This window comes from Anguilla rostrata, chromosome 14 (genome assembly GCF_018555375.3).
Source record: "Anguilla rostrata isolate EN2019 chromosome 14, ASM1855537v3, whole genome shotgun sequence".
Taxonomy (NCBI): Eukaryota; Metazoa; Chordata; class Actinopteri; order Anguilliformes; family Anguillidae; genus Anguilla; species Anguilla rostrata.
The window spans coordinates 16,421,054-16,445,079 of NC_057946.1; the positions used below are offsets into that span (position 1 = coordinate 16,421,054).

Below are 24,026 nucleotides of genomic sequence, written 5' to 3' on the forward strand. Positions count from 1 at the left end.
GAGGGATACCATCTACCTTCTCAATTATCCATGAATATATTTGCTACCAAATGAAAACAAGAACAAACAAGCTATGTATGGGCATGTTCACTACACAGGTAATTCATCATAGGGGTAATTTTTTGAAGAGCTGCATAGTTCTCTCCAAATTACATTTCTCAGAAACAGGACCGAATGCAAACCCTCCAGTGAAGGGCTGTTTATGAACATGGTCACATATAAGTCCTCCAGTGAAGTGTGCCTGCAAGAATTGAATGAATAAGAATTGAATGCCATTTAAATGATGCTTGTGCCATCCGTTGAAGCCAGCCTTGCTGTTTCCCATTTCTCAAAATTGCATTCAAAAATGGAGTGGCAAGGATTTTTCTGAAAGGCGGCATGTGGAGACAGTCTCAAATTACTCTGATTTATTTGCTCACTTTTAAAAGAATCCCATGTATGGTTCAGACAGTGCTTGTTGTTTGTTTCGGTAATCGGAGGTAGACGCCATTCTTGCCGTACGTTTGTCTTTCAGCGTGCAACTAATCTGCCCCACTACCGTTCGCTGAAAGCTTATTTCATTGAGTGAAATGGATATCATAACCACACACGGGCAAAGGGAGGCATCCACTGAGCCTTCTCCCTGCTATGTCATGTTAGTCACTCCTAGTATGCTTGCAGTATCCTCTCAGTCAGTGAAATGACAAAAGCATGCATAATTGCCATCCCTACTAATGCTGCTGTAAACCTCTTGTGTGAGCATGAAACTGCAATACCTAATCTGTATTTTGCAAAGGGGAAGTGTTCCACTGCAGCCTTTTTTTCTTTGTATGGAAATGAGGTTTTTCCATCTGTAGCAATGTTTCTCCTTTTCTAGATTAACACTAGTCCATTTCTTGCAAAAATGGAACTTTCCTCCACAAGGTAATCCAGTGGTTAGCACTTAATAACTACATCTCAAAGTTATCATACGCCTACATGCTAAATTGCAGCAAACCATGCCACAGTGCTTAGTCTCCAGCTGCATACTAGAATTCCTCCCTGACAGCAACAAATGAGAAATTGCAGTGTCTAGAGCATCCTCTAATACATGGACTATAGTGAACCTCATTTTTAAATGTACAGTACAGAGGGAGAATGTAACACTAAAGCACTGGGGATGATTAATGTAAAATGTTCATTTTTTCTCAAAGGAAATGTTAGAATAACTGTGAAATTCAAATGGAATTCAAATGGCTATGTTGTCCCAATGACTCTGGAGGTCATTGGGACAACATAGATTTTAAATATATATTAATGATAGTCATGCCATGCAGTTCACCAGCAGGTTAGCCAAGATGTTACTTTTTATCAGAAAGAAATGTACAACAAAAGCGGTTATAAGGATCAACATTAATCTTAAATGTATTATCACAGTCAGGATGTTTGGTCAATATGTAACAGGGCTATGTGGCTGTTCATGTTTCCTGCTGAAAACTCACCATTTACAGGCCTACACTGCTTCCCCCGCAGCGTGCTTGAAATCTCCGTGGCCAGTTATATCCAGTGGCGTCCATTTTCAAATGTGGCTCAGACTTGCCTTGAAAAAGCAAAAAAAAAAAAAATTGCTGTGAGAGGCAGAGAAGCCACGCTCTAGTCGAGCTTGTGGAAAGGCACTTAAGAAGCCATCATTAAGCATGCTGTCTGTTTAGGTGCTGCTGCATACTGGCTGTCTGGCCAGGAGCTTGCAGGTGCTTAATGAAAGCATTTATGCAGCGCTCCGACTCTTCTGTTCTTCAGATGGAGACGGTGTTGTGCTGGAGAAGCACCATCTGGTTCTGCGGTCTGATCTTGCATATTTTTGAAGGTTGTTACTCACCAGTGCCCCAGATTAGGGGAAAAGAGGTGGAAAAGCGATCTCAAAGGTTACACGGGGGAGGTTTACGGTTTCCCGCTACTGTCGTTTGTTGGAGAAGTGGGTGCCACGTCCTCTGGCTGGTGCAGTGAACTGCAGTGTGCAAACATAAGAAATCAATCTGCCGCTCACTATTCTAACAGCAAAAATTGATTTACTGTGAATGTGTTAAAAAAAGAAAGTGCAGAAATATATTTGTTTTCTAGTTTGTGTCTGAAAACCACAGACATTCCAATATGAAGGATGGGTTCTCTGCCCTTTAGTCTAATTAGATGAGAGAGCTGGCCAGACTCAAACCTTCATTCACTAGCCTGTTTTTTATTTTCCAGATATTCTCATGTGGCATTTATGCTATTTTATTTTATTTGCAAAGGTGTAACCGGAACCATTACTACAATGCACTCATCTAGAGTGATGCATGATCAAATGCAACACCTGTCTCCTGCTGTGCAGTGTCAAACAAGCTTGTGCCCCAACAGAGTCCACATCAGCCAGTTTACTCCTGGCAAAGCAAATGCAGAATTTTGCCCAGAGGCAAAGAAAATGTTGCATTTAAATCAGAATGTTGACATTTTCTTGTGCCCTGTTTAGCGCCGTGGAGCCCTCTTTCACAAAATCATAAATCAGCTTTACCAAATACCGAAATAATGTTAAATAGGTTCGAAAGAAATTGTTGAATTGTGATTACACATTTATCCATCATGTCACACAGAAAGATCTATTATCTTGGTCAATTCTATCTGCAGCCCCATTGCATTTAACAAGGCAGTAGTACTGTGCAGTTAATCATATATGTATAGGTTTTATATATTATGTACATCAACTAGATGTTTACGGAGAATTATAATCAGTGGAATTAATTCTGCATGTAATATTGAAACAGTGCAGAATTTTAAGAAAAATACGTCACTCTTAACATAGACTGTCTACTATACCTGTCAACAAATGTGTATACCCGAGCCAGCAAATCTGATTCTCAATCACTAATTTGAGCTTTGTGCATTAGCTATAAATATTCTATTCGCTAACTGAGTACTGCACATCATTCATTTTGATGTGCAATGGTATGGTATGCCCTATGTCTCTGTGAACGTTTATTGACCTCTATTCATTATAGATAAAAGCATATTTAGTTTCTTGGAACATACATGGATGACACATTGGACAAATGAATATTTCTTGGTTACAGAGGGCAGATATTCAAATTCCCCATCAACACATTCATTGCTCCCTCATCAGAGCTTAACCGGCATGGCCAGTAAATATGTAATTGTGAGCAAGTGTGACTGCTAACTTGAAATCATAACTTGCAAAAGTGAAAGCTAAAACTGAATATCTATTATGATGGGATTAGGAATCCATAAATAACAGGCTCCTCTTGTGCAATTGGGCTCCTTCCCTGTTTGCCATTAATGGAAGGTTTAAGAAACAAACCGTCTTAGATGATGTGAATGAATGATAATTATTTAAAAAGAAGGATGAGGTTTATTTATTTTCTTAGATTTATAAAGCACATACCCAGCCTCCCTGCCAACTGCCATTAGCTGTGGTATAAACAAAGCGATTGTACACTGAGAAAACATGAATTGTTCTGAGACATTTCCATGACAATTGAGTGACTGGTCACAAATCAAGCATGATTTTACAGTGGATCACATTGGTATACACACAACTCTTTTAACACCACTGATGATGCATCTTAAGAACCATCAGTTCATTCCAGCCCATCATTACTGGGAAAAGGGGCCATGCACAGTCAGGAGCAAAATAAATGTTTTTAATGACATTTTTTCGAGTTTAGGTACTTTTTCCATTTTTCACCTAGGCATTTTGACATTTTATCTGATGTACTAAAAATACATTAGTTAGCAATATGGATAGATATTGATCAGTAAAATGGACAGGGCCAAAAAGAAGTGAGCCTGCAACTGGGGGAACCGAATATGTAAGCCTGGGTGAAATCTGTGCTGGGTGATGCACAGAGAGTTACAAATCTTTCTCAGTTTTCCACAGAAGGAAATTGATTGTGAGGTGACATGCTGCTGGTTAGTCATGTATAAATGAGCGATCATATCAATGGCCACAGTGTGTCTTAAACCCACACCTGATTGTCTGTCACTGCAGCGTGAGTTAGCTGAGCATCGAAGTAACCAGCGTTTACCACACTGCAACATGGACTTTCACAAACGTCAACTGACTGTAGTAGCAAGTTTGTTATTAAATTATAGTAATACCGATGCAAGTGAAAATTTATTTAGTTTAAATGGGCTTTCTAAATGCTGTGAATTATAACAGGAGAAGTACAAACATATTAATATGTCGATATTTTTTTAGTTCTGTCAACTTGTGTAAACACATTGCTTTGTGAGCCATTTAAATATTTGTGAAACCCCATTTACAGATTTGTGAAACCCTAATTATGAATTTGTGAAACCATTAACATATATGTGAAACTGTTTACATATTTGTGAAACTCTATTTACAGATTTGTGGAACCTTTTACGTATTTGTGAAACCCCATTTACAGATTTGTGAAACCATTAACATATGTGAAACTGTTTACATATTTGTGAAACCCATTTACAGATTTTTGAAACCATAAAAATCATACTTGTGACTTTTGCTGCAAATATACCTTCCATACTGCGCCCCAGAATACTTGCCTGTTTTGGTTGTGACTTTGCGTAGATATACACAATTCGCATACTTTGTAGAAAAGAGTTTTTGATCAAACTATGCACAAATTAAGTTCTGTGGATGGCCATGAGTAACCATGGCATTATATTTGGAAAGAGACATTGTTGTTGAGTTTTTCCAATGTAAATTTTTTTGTGTTTTGTGGTCACAAAAGCTAGGGACCCATTTAGGTCCATTGTATCAGGGTGAGCTGCAGCAGATATGTAGCTAAAACTCTTTGAAAGTCAGTGAAACTACTTGGAGAGAGAGTACGTTGGGTAAGTGGAAACATTTCATTTTTGGTTGAACTGCCTCTTTAAGAGATGTTTTTACACAGATTATTGGCTTGGGTGTTTAGTTTCCTCTTCCTTAATATGAGTACAAAGGCCAGAGCATATTGCATTTATTTTTGGAGAATACAGTAAATTCTATTAATTTAATTCACTGTAGTTTATGATTACGATTTAGATTATAATCAACAAGCATGCATGTGAGGGTGAAAACAAGGGCAAATGCACATGTAAAAAGTGAGATGAGTTGACAGCTATGCTCATCTGCTGCTCTTTTCCTGTGAGTGCTTTGAAATATTCAAGGCCATCAATGTGACATTTGTGTTTCGCTCAAATGACGATTCTGTTAGATTCCCCACACTGGAGAAAGAGTCTGTTCTGATACCAAATGAGGCTAATTTGTGTTTTTTGCAGGCTGTACCCTAAATGAGCTCTCCTCTTATCTCATCACAAGGTATTCCTGCAGGAGGAGCATGAGTTTTCCTGCAGTTCTGTTCACAGGGTCTCTCTGTGAAGTCACCGACAGAATGTATAAAGAGGTTTGGCTCACTCTAGGACATGGGGCAGCCGTATCTGCGGAGGGAACTGCTCAAAAGTGGTCAAATAACAAATATTGGTCTGTTAGCAATGATAGAAAGGAACAGGCTGTTGTATGTTTTGTGTATAGGGGTGTTCAAATTTTATTTTTTGAAAGATACTGCATAATAGATAATGCAGAATAATGCAGAAAGACAAAAAAGCAATAAAACAGCTTCATTGAGGACTATCATCTTCAGATATGCTAGTTTTCTATGGGCTAAATGCAATTAATAAAGTTTAATTTAAAAGACCTGATAAAACTTTAATAAGAATACTTTCAGGATTTATACTGTAAGCAAACTCTACCTGAATACTGTACAAATTTTGGTATTGTTTTTGAAAGGGCAAACTGCAAGAGCAAAACGCACTGCATTCCCTTACAATGAGAAGCAAGAATGTCAGCAAGGCGCATTCACAGCACGTGTCAAGCTGCTCATTAATGCATTCTAGCAGAAAGTATTGCAACTCCAAAAACAAATCATGTTAATAAACGACTAGGAACATAATGTGCATTACAGAACATTAATGCTGTGCACAGAACTTTCTGTTGCTTCCGTGTAGATTTTTATTTTCTTTTTTCTTTTACCAGGTACGCAGTCACTTCAGTAAAGTCTGTGTAAACCAGCCAGTGACTGTAAAGGCTTTTGTATACATGGCAATTGAGAGGAGTGTGTGTCAGTACAAACCATCATTTGTGAAGGTATTTGTCACCAGGATCAGCAAAGCCATATTCTCTTCCCCAAGTTAGTGATAAAGAGCAATCTGTTCAGATAAATTTTAATGCTTTCACATAAATACAAGATGCTATCACTAAATTAATAGACAGGAATTTAATTAAATGAAGGGGAATATGTGAATGGTATGTTTTTTGTTTTCTTCAAACAGAACAATGGGAGGATGGCACACATAAATAATGTTTATGAATGCAAAAAAATTGTTAATTGAAAAATATGTCAGCCATTGTTTTCAGTGGGAAAGACCATAATGCAGAGTGTTTCATGTATCCCATAATCCTTAGCATACAGTGCAGTGCAGTTTTTCATGGAATACAGCTTAATAAATGTGTTGCCACAATCCCTAGCCTTAAAGGTTTGACCTGTAAGGTTTTTTTTTCTACAAGCGCAAATCCACTAACTGTGATTATTGGGGCTCCATTTGGTACAACAGTATGTGTAGTCCCACGACCTGATGTTTATACGAAGAGTGTGCTGCTTGGCGTTAGGCAGTACAAACAGGAGAATAAACTCGTAGTATGTAGGGATGAGCTATTGATCATCACTTGCATGGTGCATGAAGTGGTGTAATACTGCAAACAGTCAATCCCATCTTTTGTTCTGAAGCACATGCCATCCAAACACAGAGACATAAGTGAAGGTTAGGGGATTCCTACATAACTGTGTGCATTTTTCTAAATAATTGCTTCAGTTAATGCACTTTTAAGAGCTATTGAGACAACCGTGATTCTACATTTACCTGGTGGGCTTGAGTGTTTTTTATAAATATTAATTCACTGTGGTTCTCAGCTGCAGGGCAAAAAGCACTCGCTGCTCCAAATGGCTTCTCGACAGGGATGGAGAGACTAGTTCTACTACATGAGCCCTTTGTTCTTCACACATGGGTATCCTCTGTCTTTTTCTGGCAGGCTTATACAGAGAAACATGAGAAATCATTGATCAAGTAAGGCATAGAAAAAAAAAATGTATTTCTGGGAAAGATTCAGTAGCATGTTTCATAGAACTTCTACATTGTTCTTTTTTGAACTAATATTTTAGAAAAACAGATTTCCTGTCATTTTCCTCCATTCTATTTATTTGTTTATCGGTAGTCATTTTATATTTTTGGCCATTACTGATGAATGCAGTCCCACAGAGAATTTGTGGAAGGGACTGGAATGGATTACATATATTTATATATATGTATTATATATTGATTACATATATTTATATATATGTATTATATATTGTTTACAGATATATCTGGAATGTATTGCATATTTTCTCCTTTCCATTTATTATTTTCCCCTTTTTTTGAAATGTGACCATGTAGTCTCCCTGCTCAGGAGGTTGTAACGGGATGAGATACATTACTTTTGTACCTCTGCTAGGCTAAATCTGGGAACCCTTCTGTATATGGGAATACTGACCCAACTGTTGAGTCCAGAAAAATCCATTTTCAGGTGCCTTCTTTAACACAGAAAAGCCCCTGGACACTGAGGGGGCAGGAGAACTCTTTCTGCTTCACATACTTCTTACCATTTTTCCCATCCAAAAGCACTTACGGTAACACCCAATATCTCTGCTAAAGCATCTGGTTGTGTGTACAGGAACTGCTGTAATCGAGGGCATTATTCCTGTCAGGGAGACCAACTGGTACTACATGCTAGTCTTTGGCACAGGGGATTTTAAAGTGCCTATGCAGGTATGTTTTCCTCAAACAATGGAGTGGATTCAAACAGATAGATATGGCAGTGTGATAATGGTGGTGAGAGGAGTGTAAAACACTTCAGCAATGGCTGCTGAAAGTTTCCCCCAAGTGTGCTTTTCAACTGTGATTCAATCCGTTCCATCAGACTATACTCAGCTGTACTTTCTGCATAATATAAAATGATTCACAGAATAATTGGAGATAGAACCGCTGTGCAGTGAAAGGTTGAAAATGTCACTTTTTTCAAGGCTGTGTTTTGTAGTAAATCGAGGACTTTGTGAGGAGGGGTCAAGGAAAGGTAAACGGACAATTTCCCCCATAAAATTTGAATTGAAACATGCACCTCACATCCCGGGTACCAGTTGTTCAGGACCTTGCAGGTTAGGCTTCAGTGTGCTGAGATGTGAATGCCTTGTGCATTATCCCTCGTTTCCTGCGACTAGCTTGATGGTTCCATGTAGCTAAGAAAACCTTTAGAGTAATGACATGGTGCACCACCTTCATTTATACCATGCTTTTGTGTTTAAATGATTGATGTATTCTGTAAATTATGAGTAATTCAGGCTTTTATAAGGGATTATTATTGTCTCATAAATCATTAAATGAATAATATGAACCTTACGCACATAAAATGAGATTCACATTTTTTTTTTTTCATACAAAATAATTGTTTCACAAATATGTTGACAACAAGTGTACAATTCAAATTAAGGGGGAAGTCGTGCTGCATTGTGTTGTATTAGGCATGTTGTATTTTCTTGCAATTTGTGTTGGTCTTTGCTGTTAGATACGATGAGTTGTGTTGTTATTGCCAAGGTGTTTAGTGGGGGTGTAGATGAGGTTATTGATAACCAACAGAGCCATCTATCTGTTATATTGCTGCAGTTTATGATGCAATTGCCTAATGTTCCATTCTGCATACAGTTATAGGTATGTCTGTACATTTTTTTTTATTTGGTCATTTCAATGAACTGGGCTCTGATGTTAATCTCCTCTAGGAATTTGACACAGGGGATTAAAAATCTCTATATTAACACCGCCCTAAAGGTGAGCCCCATTTTTATAATCTGATATATGAACTGTACATGTACCTTGTATCAAACTGCACTTGCTTGCAAGATTATGGATTGTACATATGATCTACTGTAGCTAGCAGGTTTGTATAGTAGTCAACTAACAACTCGCCCATCCCTTGTGGGGAAGGGCCATCGCAATTTGCCCAGCCATTCATAAACTCAGCACAGTGACATACGTTTTTCCATACAGTCCAAGTAGATAGTAGATATGATATAGTGCCCAGTAATAATGAAGGATTCACTTAGGTCTCTAGATCCTTATTGTGGGCATTAGCGAAAGTATGTCTTACAACCTGATTGGATGGAATAGACTCAGTAGAACAAACAATTTGTGAATACATTTTATTATCTTTCTGTGAGCAATCACCCAAAAAATCACGAATGAATACAAACAATTCCACACGGGTAAAGTGATGAGTAAATGCATGTCAAGTCATTGTCAAACGAATTTCCATATATTGATAAGTCATTTCCCAAAAAAATAATGCATTTGTCTGTTTGGGAGAGATTTGTCTGTTAGTGCATGTGAACCAATTTTGAATCTCGTTTTATTTGTGGAAGGTTCGTATTATTTATTTAATGATTTATGAGACAATAACCTCATTCTTGTCCTACATTAGTATATGCATAGATAGTCTTTGACTGTGTTAATCATATTTTTTGCATATTTATGAGGAATACATACTTACTAATTTCACAGTAACCCCAGTTGTTATCAATTTATGCTGATATTAAGATCCTAAATTAGGATTATGGCTGATGTCTCACCCATATGATGACATAACATGGCTGAAGCATTTTTAAAATCAAAACACCCCTTGGTCCTGCCATTACGTTTATTTGGGAGTCGTTTTTTCTCTTCCCACAGAGAAAGAGACACTGGCAGACACTAATTTTAGTGCGAGCCGAATCCGATTTTCTTCGTTTTGGCATTAGATAGCACCAGTGCTGCAGAAGCAGGTCATTGTCTGCTACTGGTGAAACTCTTTCTTTCTTTCTTTCTGAACACATCTATTCATGTGTACTGTTATGTGAATGCGCATGGTCAATTGCATTGTTGTTTGGTTCACGGCGTGAACCGGCTTATCTCTTTGATCGGTGCAAATTGTAAACCATTTTGCTTTGAAAACAAGAACTCAGGCAGAATCCCTGATTGTAGATTCTTAATTTGAGGGGATAAACTCAGTTTATGGTGCTGGATTTTTTTTTTCTTTCTATGATTGCTACCAATTAAGATGAAAATGACCGTTCCGAACGTAACTTTTTTTATGAAAAAAGTTACCTGAACTGTAGCTTCAAATGAAAATGTCATGTTCAAAAAGTTGCTGAAACATAGTCATCTGAACTTCCTTTATTATGTATTTTCAATTTTTTATTTTTTATCAGCCAAACTCGCAAGCAAAGCTATAATATATAATAGCTTAATAAGATGTTAAGCACTGGCATGCTTTGGTGAATTGATTGATTTCTGAACTGCCCATACAAACCAAGCTGTCAAGTTGTTCTGTCTTTCATTGGCTCTGGAAAAATGAGCCATATCTTACAAAAACTCTAATCTTCTATTCATTGCAAAAAGAGTTAACAGCTTTAAATTATGGGTACTTTATTCTTTTTTTAGCCAAACGTTCACCACATCACACCTTCTTTCTTGATCATTTGTTTAATATGTTGCTTTTGTGCAAGTTCCTTCAAAATAATAATACAAATATAAACTGTAATCCACTTTTAACAACTCAAACCAACAGCCTTTTGTTCTCACAGTTGTTTTGCAGCTTATGAACACTTTTAACTATGTTTCCTATGGTGATTTGCATTTCCACTTGTGTGATAAATTCATGATGACCAGCATTAACAGTGGACGAGCAAATTTACTGTTTCCTATTTGTTTGACCAGCCAAGAATCCCAACAGAAAAATTAGATTGTAAAAAAACAAAACTAAATGATGACTACCAAAGCATTAATAAATGTTACTGTTTATAGCATTTAAATTGCTATTGTGGAGTCAATATTTAATTGCCTAGTTCAATTCCTTGCTGACAAGAAGATAACTTTTCTTCTCATTAATACGGCTTCTGGAACAAAGGAACTCAAGAACTGATGAGGGAGAAGACTCAATAAAAATAAAAAAAATTTCTCACAGTTGCAGATATATTTGGCCATGTAGTGTATGTGGACACGTGACATCCACCATCTTATCCAAAATTATGGGCAATAATATGAAGTTGGTCCACCCTTTACTGCTATAACAAGCTCCACTCTTCTGGGAAGGCTTTATACTAGATGTTGGAGCATTGCTGCAGGGATTTGCTTCCATTCAGCCAGAAGAGCATTAGTGAGATCGGACACTGATTGGGCAATTAGGCCTGGCTCGCAGTTGGCTTTCCAATTGATCCCAAAGGTGTTGGATGGGGTTGAGATCAGGGCTATGTGCAGGCCAGTCAAGTTTTTCAATACCGATCTTGACAAAACCATTTCTATATAGACCTTGCTGTGTGGCATTGGAAAACTGAAACAGGAAAGGGCCTTCCTCAAACAGTTGGCACAGAATCATCTAAAATGTCATTGCATTATGATTTGCCTTCACTGGAACTACGGGGCTTAGGCCAAGGCATGAAAAACATTTTAAAAAAACGACTTTGTTTGAAACTAAATTGTTCCTGTTATTGTTTTCTGCATTCCAAGTTGACACATCAACCCAGATCAAATCTTGGTATAATGGATCATTTTTATGGAGCTGAATTTTGACCAGGGAGGCTCGTATTTAGCCCTCAGGCCATGCGTTTTGATATCCACAGAATGAATTCTGTAATGTTCATACTGTATTTCCTAGTTTCAAAGTAAAAATTGAGAGTATAAAAATCCATCACACATCTCTCTTATCTGAACAAGTAAAAATGCAGATACCATGTAGCTGTCAGAATACCTAAGCCTCAGCCTTCTTGCACATGTATTTCTGGGTGACCTGACAGAGAGACTGCCAAAGATGAGAGTGCATTAATGCATCCAAATAAGAATGAATTAGATTTTTCTTAGCATTAAGCACCCACTTTGAGGCCTGATTACATGACATATGTAAAGAAGGTGTAAACTGCATTAAGCTAAAGATTTTAAAGTTTTCATAAAACTTTTCTTTGTGAAAGGAAGCTAAAAGAAAGAAAACTGCATCAGGTATTGTTAATTTCTGAAGGTTCTGGACAAAGTATAGACCATCACACCACAAGAGTTTATTAGCTATGTGTAAGCATGTTTGTCCTGTATAGGTGGAGTCCGTAACTTTTCCTTTGCTCTACTACCATTGTTAAGTAGCTTTGTATTGTTTGTTCCAAACACATTTAGTACTGTTCATGAGAGCTGCTGGGTTGTGCAAGGAACCTGTGCACACGGTTCTATGTTGCATTCTTTGCATTGGTTTTCACTGCCTCCATCTTATTGCACCCCTCTAATGGAAATGGTTGATCATGGATATCCCCGCCTTAAACTGCCCCTGGACAGACATGCTCATTATATTTTATTCTGATTAGCAGGGTCCCCTTAAGATGGCTTTACCATACTGGGTACACACAGCTGTGTGGAATTCCTATTACAATATTTCTTGATCAAAATATATAGTTGTTGGTTATGATGGAGGTTGTTGGCATAGTGGTGCTGGCTTGTTGTTGCTAAGAAAAGAGTATTGCGCCATCAAAGAGCTTTAACTTCTCACTAATTCTTGTTCTCCGCCTGGACTAATTGAATCAAAATAATTACTTACAGCTGTTTAATCCAGACTTCATCACGCTTGATTGAAAATGAGAAATTAACATGTCAGGCTGTAGTCACTGGCTTCCAGTTGTGTGGAACTTCCTTTAAGAAAATGACATATTTTTGTGGTTGTAATAAAATATTGTCAGAAGAACATGTTAGTTTTGAAATGTAACTGGTGATCATAAGAGCATAAACTAAAAAAAAGGAAGGACCTAATTAAAGCAGTAGAAAGAAAGAAACCAAGTCAAAATTTGTGTGAATAATAAATTGCTTAATTCTGTCAAACAGAGTTAAGGATAAAGTGCATTGTTGCTGGATTGCATACAGTTTTGTAGGTTGCACAATGATATTATTGCTTTTGTAATTTTACCATCAGAAGAGGTGGCACAGCAGTGGTAGGATGGTAAGACCCCAGTGTGACATTCTCTTTCATGCACGCATTTCTGCATTTAAAATGAACCTGTTCAGACAAATGGCAAACTTGATCCTCCATTGATGCCAGCAGGCCGGCTTAGAGAGAGCAAGAGTTGCTTGAGTGAAGCCTGTGCCAGGAGGTGAGCTCTCCAGGTGATTGTTCCCCCTTTCATCTTCACTCTCTTGCTGGGGGTTGTAGAAATGAGCATTCACCATGCCCGTCTCTCCCCATCTACATCAAGCTCTGCTCCTGCTCAGGTTGGCCTGTAGTGCCTCCACCACATTTCCCACAGGGCAATCTGCAATCTGCACACATCCCTGATAAGATATACACAGAACTTTGGTTTGGGCAAGCATTGTTAATGACATTGTTTTCTCGGAGCCAGCACAAGAAATCAAGTGAAACATACATACACAGTTGAGGTCTCCATCTATATATTATTGCACATATTTATATAGAGTGGAAAACTCAACATGTAATGTAACAGTTTTCCAAAAATTGCAGTTGAGAACCTGGCAAGATCTCACAACATAACTGTCTCTCTATGGTCATTTGATATTTTCAATATGTGCATTATTTGATTTTTTGCTGCCTTGTCTCCCCTTTGGTGTTTAAGAGCCTATGACAAAGAATTGGTTGGCTTATATTAACCATAACTACTTAAAACTCACAGGACATCAGCTGTAGAATAAAGCAGAACAGGGTTTATTTCTTTAATATACAGTATATATGATATTGTGAAGCTGGGATCTGGGTTTCTCTAAATAAGTACACATGCCTGGGGTTGGTGATAATTCAGCTCCAGGCAAAGCCAAGGGCTGTTACCATCCCTAGATTTGTCCAATGTATATTCACAGAATCTCCTGCAGGAAAGGTTTATTCTCTTATACCAAGGGTACCTACAGTCTTATATATGTATGTTTGTTCATATAATTAACACACTTTAATATGTGTACATTAACCTTGTTGTATAGGGCAACATCTATAAAAAGAATAAATAAAAATTTTAAAATGTATTATTACTGTTTTGTTTTCAATATTATTATTAGGTTCACCATCAAACAGTCTCACAAGACTTGCAGGTTAGGCTACTTGGAGAGCATTCACAGGGTGTTACTGCAAAAGAGCATACATGCTTAGTCAACCTGCCTTGTGTAAATAAAGATAAATAAATAGATTTTTTTATTTTATTTGATGTTTGGAACAAATGGCTTCACATGTGATTCTGATTAGTCAGGTGTGTTCAGTTGCTTCTTTAGTGCAGGTATAAAATAACTTTCTATCTATCTAACCTTGGTTCTAGACTTTTGAGTGCCTTTGGAGTCTGTTATTGGCATTTGTCAATATGAGGACCAGAGTTGTGCCAATGAAAGTCAGGGAAGCCATTGAGAAGCCATGAGGCTGAGAAATATGGGGGGAAAACAACATTCGGCGACATAGGCTAAACCTTAGGATTACCTAAACCAACCATTTGGAACATCACTAAAAAGAAAGAGCACTAGTGAGTAGGGATGGTGCCGGAAACAAATACCATATTAGGGCAACAATCGAATAATGCGTTCTCTCTGAATGTTTTCTCCTTCAGAATTTGGCCAATATTATTCGGATAATCTTTTCTTCCTACCTCTCTGATGGAATTTGCTCAGAAGTCAGCATCAAGTTTCTTAATTAGATACACACACCACACACACCTGCAGAGAGACACAAGTGAGAGCTTGATACTAGATCGGGCTTTGGGGGCTTTAAGATTAAAATTACTCTAAATATTTGGGCTTAATATAACCGTTTTTAAAATTTGAAAAAAAAAACAGCCAGTTTATGCCATTTTCTTAGTGTTCCTCTAATATGCCTTGATACATTTCCCCCTAGCCTATTCAAAAAAACCACTATAATTTAGAAATACAAACACTGAAATTGATTCCATTGTGTCCTTTATTTCAAGAAAATAGTTTTGCAATATATGGTTTTGTGATATTTCGAAATTAGGTTGTTGCTGGTGCAGGAATCGATGCTGTAATGCTGGATACATCTGATGCCGCTGGACATCAGCATTGCAGCAGTAGGTAGTACAAAATCCAGCCTTTCTAAAGTTAAAACATTAAAGACACAGGTTGTTGGCTAATGACACACCCAGCACTTCCTTAAGTCGCTCTAAAATGTCCGGCCTGCCGCACAACGAGTGTTTCCTCCAAGCAACTTTTCAGTATAGCAGGGGATGTTGTGTCTGTGTGCGCTGGAGCTTGTCTTCACAAAATGCAACTTGGGGAAGTTTGAGTAAGAGCATGATAGCTTAAGATGTATTCCCCCCAGGGAAGCTTTTCAATTTTTTCTTTTTTTCATTTATCCAAGCTTATGCAAATCAAACATGCAGGTAAAGTGGGACTAAAACAAAGAGGGGAGAAAAAGAATTAACAAACAAAAATGACAAAACATGTTTGCCTTACTTTCTGTAGTTTTTTTCATTAGGATTTCATAGCATACAGTAGTTCATAATGAAGATGTGTAATTATTTTCTGAATAAAATAATTTCAGTTTATAATTGACTTCGGTGTCCTTCAGGTAGGGGTGGTTATGGGGTTCATGCAGTTCTTGCTATGCAGTTCAGAGTATGTCAGTAACTATGTTTAAATATCTAAAAACATTTTTCCTATATATGAAACTTGATTTGACTGTTTGGTTACCTTAGTGTTATAAAAGCTTGTTATGGCTATATAACACGTAGGTCATTGTTAGTTAAATACAGTTTTCAAAAGCAAATTACCTGATGTTAAACTGGATTATTATTGATATCATTGTAAAACCATGACTTTAATGTTTTAATATCTCAACAATAGCAGTGCCAGTGGTTGTTTTTTTTATTATTTTTTGTTTGAATTTTAACATATTATAGAGAATGTGTGAGTGGAATTGATACAATATTTGCAAATGCTCAGTAGATCATAGTGAGGATTTTTCCAAATGCATAGGTGGAGGAATGGTTACTGCTGAGTCGAAAAAAATGTGAAATATCCTGTACAAATGGGAGACATCTTTTCCAGCCCCTTTTTTCTTTTGGATCGCATGCAAAATGACATCTAAATTAAAAAGTTTTTACATCCATCATTGCATTTCATAGAAAAAGTGACTATAATACTGGAAGTTTTGTTTTAATTGCAGGCTTATATTTTCCAATTACAGGAAATCGGGCATGGTGAAGGGGAAAGGGGGGAAAGGGGGTGGGAGGAATTGTTGCAACCTCTTATGAAGAGCCCTTTCCCTGAGAAATGTGCAATTTTCAGCTGGAGAAGTGCTGCTATTTGCATTTATATTGAACCACTTGTGACTGCAGAGTGAGAAGTGTGTGTGTGTGTGTGTGTGTTTGGGTTATTTGTTGAGCACATTTGGATGTTTATTCTATGTGTTTCTCTGCTCAGAAGCAGTATTGTATCTTGCATCATTGTTTTAGCTTCCTCCACCACTGCTTAAAGTGAACAGTGCTCTTTTTCTGACAAAATGTGTTTTCTTTATTTTTGGAGTTTCATACCCATAAGTGTATACTGTTGCAAATGTATACATTGGTGTAAGCGACAGGGAGAATAGCTTGGGGATGGAAATATGCGTTTAAATTGTTCGTTTTATATATTTTTTTGTTATCCTTGACTTTCATGTATGGTTGTGTGTGGACTGACACTGCCTGTAGTCACAGACCCCACTGCCATGTTTTCCAGCTTCTCCTGGGTCCAAGGACAGTCAGCTATGTGTGGAGACTGTGATTTGCCTCTCAGACTCAGCGCCTCTGGCCATTAGGAGAAAGCTCTGTCGGTCTGACTGAGCGCATATACACGGCACCAGGAATACACACAATAGTGAAAATATTGGAGGAGTGAAAAAAATTGTTCTCATTTTAGCACAACTGATAAACTCTTGCACATGCCATGCTTGTAGATGGAAGACGAGCCATCAGGATTTATCTGCTGCTTTTATGGCAATAAGAAACAGAAGTGAAAAATTTAATTTTGTGCTCATTAAAGAAAAGTCATTTACAGCACAGTGATGCTGGCAGCTGTTTTATTTTTCTAGATTTTTTAATTATTATTTTGTACCCTGCAGACAAAGTAACTAAAATGTTCCCAGCATTGAGAATTGCTTATTGTAGGGGAACAGAATTTTTCCACAGCTCTGAACTGATTAAAGGTATCAAAGGGAAACGAGAAGAACCCTGAAAATAAGAAAGTAAATCGTAAACGCACCACAGACAGTCCGCTGCAGGAAAACAGTCTTTTGTTCTTTCAGTTAATGTTTGAACCACCTCTCAAAATGGCGTGATCACCACTGAGGATTTTTATGCATGTCTGCTCAAATTCAAGGAGTTATAATGTGCATGTAGAGTCAAGGAAGGGCTCTTTCCAGCTGATTTCCATTGGGTGAGGAGGTTGAGCTGACACTGGGCCCTTGCACTGTCCACCACCCCATCTGTCTTGCGCCTCCGCTCAGACAGCGGACCAGAGAGTTTCCTAGCTGACTGAGAGCCGCATCTAGGAGGCTGTGACTCACGGAGGGCCAGAGTTGAGAGAAGACGAATTGTCCTGCCACTCCTGTCAATCACTGCTCACACTCTGTCTCTAGCAGCTGCTCTCCATCAGGAAGTGTCCTACAGACCTCTCTGTTTTATTTATCTTCATTTCTGGGTATATCTTTACATAGACAGCTGAGGAAAAATATCAATGATGCCGTTGCGTAGGTTCAGCTCACCCTAGCTATTGTATTAACAGGCTGTGAATCGCCGTGAATTACTGCGTACGCGTTGTGTCATGATGTGACACTTCAAAGTGTATTGCACACGGGCTGAAGAATGCTGTCCTACACCTTTGTGCAGTGTGGAAAAGTACTTGAATAATTTAAATAGCATGGAGCCGGTGATTCATTCCTAATGATTTAGAGGCATGTGCTCAACACCTCTTCTGTATTAAGAGGAGTGTTACTCATAAACATGTGTACATTTAGATTACCCCACCAGTGATGCATATGACTCAGATTCACTTAACAGACTGTGCCATAGAAACGTTCCCACTCATTCATGTTTTCGAAACCATTAATTAAGGTGATTGCTTAAGCAAGCTATCTGGATGTAAATATGTATTTTCCGTATTACAGTGGTCTATACTATAATAAGTAGCCATGCAAAACATGACCATAAGGTGTGCTTACACTGACTTATTAGTCAGATTTTTTTCTTCCTCCTGAAAATTATTTGCAAAGCCTTTCGATAGATCAACTTGAAATGGTGTAAGCTTCTGCCTACTTCACTCACTCCCTAGTTGTCTTGTGTAGTGCGTTGTGTAATCTCTGAGGCTAACAGGGACCACTGGAACCAAACTGTATTGTGTTTGAAACCACACCAAGTACGTAGAACATTCCACATTCATTCAGCAGTGGTAATCCCATGAATGTGCAGCATTAGTGTACATGCGGCTCATACGCATTCTCAGTTAATGCAGGGCTCCAACATATGGTGTAAATACGCAATCCTAATACATTAATCGAAAAGGATTCACGCTTTTATTGAAAATGCCTCTCCGTAAATCCTGCTGATCACAGCTGAATGTTCCTGCCATGTCAAGTGAGCCACGATTGCCTTAACTGCATTTTAGCAGACGTTTGAGATTTGTTGCAATGATGATATGGTACCTCTACAACAATGCGGCCAGTAATGGAAAAGTAGAATTGGGTATCCTATGTGCTGCGGGAACAGTGTTGAGTCTTGTCAAGGACCCTTGTGCCCTATTGTTAATGCCTGTATGGAGTGGTTTCTCACTCACTCACTGTGTGTTCCTGCCTCTATAGGTTAGCTGTCCTTGCTTTGGCCCATTTTTATGAGTGCTCACTATACTTCCCTTTCTTCCAGTGGAGGTACACCTTCCAACAAGAAGAGTACCCTTACAAAAAATTAACATCGTCAACTGGTGTAAATAAATGAATTTGTACAGATCACCTCAGGTGATCACCAAGTGTAGGAAGTAGTGTGCCAAAGCATCTCAGGACAGAAATAAATCAATTTTTCTATCCTTCTCTTATGCCATTCATTATCTTTGGAGACTTTTAAAAATAAATTTCAAGTACCTACAGACACTATTTTAGCTTGTTATTTTTCTTTGCACACCCAACTGCAGATGCTTGATTATGTGTTATTCTCAGTGCATGAATACAGTTAGTCACAAGTCTTAATTCACAAGGGGCCAAAGACATGTCCTAATTTAAAGACTCTGTCCCCTTGAAATCTAGCATATTGTAATGAGAGATACAAAAACATCAGTTTTTTCCCTTGCTCCCCTTCCCATGCAGACATTCTGTGAGTGCGTGCCAAGCCCTTCTCAGCTCAAGCACCGTTGGTCAGACTCTGACACAGTCAAACAGACTCCCCCCAAGGTAAGGGCTGGACCACACCCTAAATCCCTGAGTACAATTTAGTTGCCCAAATCCCAGACTGAGCCCCAGTTTGATTCCAAATTAGGCCTGTCTGCTTGCAGCTGATTAGGAGCAGTGGCAATGGTAAAGGCTTCTTGCTCTGCTATAATACACTGTCATATTGAATTGTGGCAATTTAAAATAATAGTAAATCTCTTTGTACATCTTGAGTCCAGACCACCTGTAAAAAAAAAAAAAATGGGACCAGAGCTGGTCACATGATTTGTGTTGGGTGGAAAAAAGTTCTGAATGAAACCCAGCCTTGGGCATTAAACATATATTCAAGAAAATTTGATTGTTTTCTTTCTAACAGCTACGGAATGGCATTAATGTTACCGGTGAGATTAGCCTGGATTCTCATTGAGGGTTGGATTGATGAGTTATTTCATGGTGGAAACATTTTGAACATTTCAAAATTTTAAAACATATCAGGCTTTTTGTTATTCAGGCCATTTGTTTCATTTTCAACGTATCTTTTTTTTTTTTTTTACATTTCTGATCTCTTCTGGGTGAGGGGAAGTAGTGTATTGCTGACAAACCACATTCATACAAGAAAATATCACAGACAGGGATGCCGGTTTGACCAGGTTCAGCTGTCTGAGTTACAGATCACACTCCACTTTCAGGTGTCAAACCACTGCTTCACAATCCTACGCCAAACCCTGGGTAAAGTACATGGCTTTTCCTTGCACGGCAGATAGCAATTCAACAACATGGCAGTCCTGTGCGAAACCCAAGGAAAGACCCTGGATAAACACTTTGCTAAGGAAAAAATGTAATTGCTACTGATAAGTCTTTACTAATATGCTAATTTTTAAATTGCTTTGCTCGTGGTTTAAGTGATAGCAAAATAATGATTGCAAAATAAAATATTATTGCAGTTGTTTTGTTATTTAATTCCAGAGAGAAATTATCTGGGATGACAGAGAAAATACTGTGGAGATTACGGTGCAGAGAGCATATAGCAAATTAACAAATTTAATGAAACCTTGTGATATGCAACAGTCTAAAATGCAACACTCAGCCAGCCTCACAAAATGCTTATTTTCAACTCCAGTATAACATAACTAGCTCCCAGCTTATTGTATCACATGGCTGTGAAGATATGCATTTCAGGTCCTTGGTAAATTGTCAGTTTTGTAAAATGAACCCAGGTATGGTCTGGAGGATTCAGTGTACAAATGATGATGAAATGCAGTGAATGACTTAATAGTTTTATAAACCCTAGATATGTGTTTTTATGACTGCTTCTCTTCATCAGTGCCATGAATTCTGGCTGGGGCAATTTGCACCTTTTCTTTCCCCTGTATCAGTTCCTAGCTTATTGGCCTTGTTAGCATTTAGCTTCAAATGGATATTGTCATGCCACAATATGATGTCAGTATAGTCCTTGTGGTTCATGCCCCTTTCAAATGCAACCGAGAGCAGAGGAATCTGGAATCCTGTCTCTCAAACACAAACATCTGAACAAAATAAGTGACAGTGCTGTACTTTGGGGCTTCTGGCCTCTGTCCTCGCTTCTTAGCAACTCTATTGGGCACTTATTAGGGAGGCATACCACCTGAGGCCTACTCTGTGTGTCTGCTATCCAGTTTGTGAAAGATGTATAGTGGGTTTGACCTTTCAGTTTATGTGTGAGCATGTGAAGGTCATTGGTTTTCAAAGTATGAAGAAAGAACGAAAGAACAATCCAGGGGCCCATACACCTTGTTGAGCATACGTAGGATAGTCTGCTGAAAACCAGTAAACAATTGACGATGGACCTATAAGGGCCTTGGTGACACAAAATAACTCTTTGTAATGTAAAAAATAGTGAATTTCATATTCATATAGGTTTGTGAATCGAAATTCAAAACGCAGGCATTGGTCCAAAAATGACAAAGCAGTAAAAAATGGGACATTTATTTTTCTTTGGGCCTCGTGTAATAAAAAATAGGTAGAAGTATTTAGGCAGAGATGAAGATGTGCCAAAAAAAATTGGATGCAGACTGTGATTTTTAATCACTGGTGAAGATGGGAGAAATCCAGCTTGGCTGCAGATTTTAATTTCTTTTTATGGAGTGGAAGCAGAAATTAATCGAGATAGAGAGGAAGTACTGGGGGAAGGTCAGGGGTTGCATCCTGGAGGAAGCTCATAAACGTGGTGAGTTTTCCACGTGAGTGAAAACAGCAGGGGCAAGCTTATAGACAGCAAGGGACAAGCAATATGATGCCTAGCACTGTCCAGGGTTTGATCACACTAATTTTATTTTGACAGAAATAGAGTGGGTGCTAATACTACAGACAACATCAATAGTAGTGGTTAATTACAAAATGAAGAGTAAATTGTTTTGAATAAATTGTTCAGTTAAAAGTGGTCCCATTGGACCGAAACGGAGTACAACACAGTGGGGTGTCTACATTGCAATCAATCCGCATATTGTCTGCCCTCCGTTACATTTAGTCATCCTGATTGATCCCCAATTGATCATCCACCAGGCCAATGTACTCAGCTAAATTTGTGGTAGGGAGCATATTCGGAGGAGGGTGTTGTTGTAGCAATTTAAATTACAATTGTACCTGTATTTTTGCTGTCTGTGGGGATTATTATTGGTGATTTACAAAGGTTTATTGTCTATGTAATTACTTTCTGGTCATTACTCAGAAAGACACACACACACACACACACACACACACACGACCTTTCTGTGGACACAGATTACCATTGTGGACACAAGTGATGCCCTGCCCTGCATGCAGTGATAAATATCATTGTCAGTCTGGGACGATAATGGGTAGTGTATTAAATGGTGGGCCAAATGAGTACTGTGTTCATCTGTCTGCTGTTCCCGCCTCAGATGCAGTCTGGGTCCATCCTCATTCACAAGTCTATAGACTTCAGTCACACTCTCAGCTGGTCACGTAAACCGATAAATAGTATTATAAAATACAGTGTACCTTGAGGAAAAAAAATATATCTTGGTTGTGAGTGCATTGTTGAGCCATACAAGGCATGGGCACACCAGTATCGATTCAACCTAATAATCAGAGACAACAGAGCACTGGAAGAGTTAGGTTTTTTTGGGGGGGTTGTCTGTTTAAGTTTTCAATGCACGGAGGAGATTAGTGATGTAAAATTCTTATGGCTGTGCATGATCTGTGCTGGAGAGCATAGCTGTCGGGGATGGCTAGGTTTGGCTGGGGGAGGAGGGAACAGAGTGTTCTCTGCTCCAGATGCACTTCTCCAGTTTTCCAATCAGGTCTGAGTAGAAGGTGTGCAGAGAAAAATAAGCCCAGTTAATTCTTGCGTGCTGGAGGCTTAGCTGCTTTATTGTAACAAATCGGTCTGGGACCGTTTCCTCTTCAGCAGCATTGTAAAGTAGGACGGAGTCTTTGTGCATATTAATTTTGTTTAAAATAAATATCACTGTGCCTTTTGGTGGAGGCCACCGGGACATGAGGAATTAGTCCTTGTGGTGATTTGTCACTGAGATCTGATGATTTAACAATGTGTTGACACACTTACGGCAGTCGGGTCAGGAATAGACTGAGTTGCCCAAGATCACACTAACAATGCCAGCTTCTTGCCTTCTAAAAGTAAGGCATCCAGGCTGAGGAATATAATTAACACTGCTGCTAATTGCAATGCGGCACCATGCTGTGAACCAGAGCGGCTATTTAGGAGAAGGCAGCGTGCCTGCATAAACTATGCATGTTCCCTAAATTACTTGTTACTTCTAAGCCTTAAAATTGAAGTCACATTACTGAGGGCACGGGTTGGAGTTTTCTGCTGCTTGTGAGAAACTGTCTGCTCGTTATTGACACCTGGGTGGAGGAGACGGACATACTTGCCAAATCATTGCTGCATTGGGTACATTCAAGTACAGCACATAGCTTAAGAAGCACAGTCACATTGACACAGATTCAGGGTTATAAAATCAATGCATCTAATATTAGTGCTAAATTGAGACACTAATATGCCAGCAACCAGCACTGCATTTGGACATTTATGCAGAATTGCAAACCAGTGCTGCACTGGGACAGATTCAACCCATAATACCAGTATTGCATTGGGACAGATTCAACCCATAAAATCAGTACTGCACTGGGACAAATTCAACCCATAAAACTGGTACTGCACATAGATACATTTGCAAAGATTCATATTTGCAAACACCATTCTGTTGAATTCCTCATCTTAGTGAGACAGATAGTCTTGGTATTTACCTGTATTTAAAGATGCAGACACATTCATTATTTTCATTATTTCATCATTGCATTAAATCATTTAGCTCTGTGTGTAATCAGGCAGAGACCCCCAAAGCATTACATTCACTGAAGCTGTGGTGGGCACTCGGGACTATAGAACCCCCTGTCAGCAAGCCTGGGGGTTTCTAAAGCCCCATTATTACTGTATGTATATTCAACTCCCATGAATATTCAGGGAGGGGTGTTATTCACTGTAGGCATTTCCTTCCTAATACAGCCTCTATAACCACTGGCTGTGCTCCTTATATTGGAATTA

The 24,026-nt window shown here is 38.5% G+C and overlaps 1 protein-coding gene across 8 annotated transcripts in view; it reads left to right on the forward strand.

Annotated features, from left to right (window-relative positions):
* The window catches only part of fibcd1b (fibrinogen C domain containing 1b), a 108,489-nt gene that overhangs the window by 14,444 nt on the left and 70,019 nt on the right, over window positions 1-24,026 (forward strand). For 6 of the 8 annotated variants that reach the window (XR_010325328.1, XR_010325327.1, XR_010325329.1 and 3 more), the window contains exon 3: window positions 19,400-19,483. The exons of the other annotated variants lie outside the window; for them this stretch is intronic. Coding sequence is in view for 3 of the 6 variants with exons in the window: in XM_064307828.1 (XP_064163898.1) it covers window positions 19,400-19,483 (84 nt within the window). In the remaining 3 variants the exon portion in view is untranslated. The remainder of the gene's footprint in view (window positions 1-19,399; window positions 19,484-24,026) is intronic. 8 annotated transcript variants of the gene reach the window in all.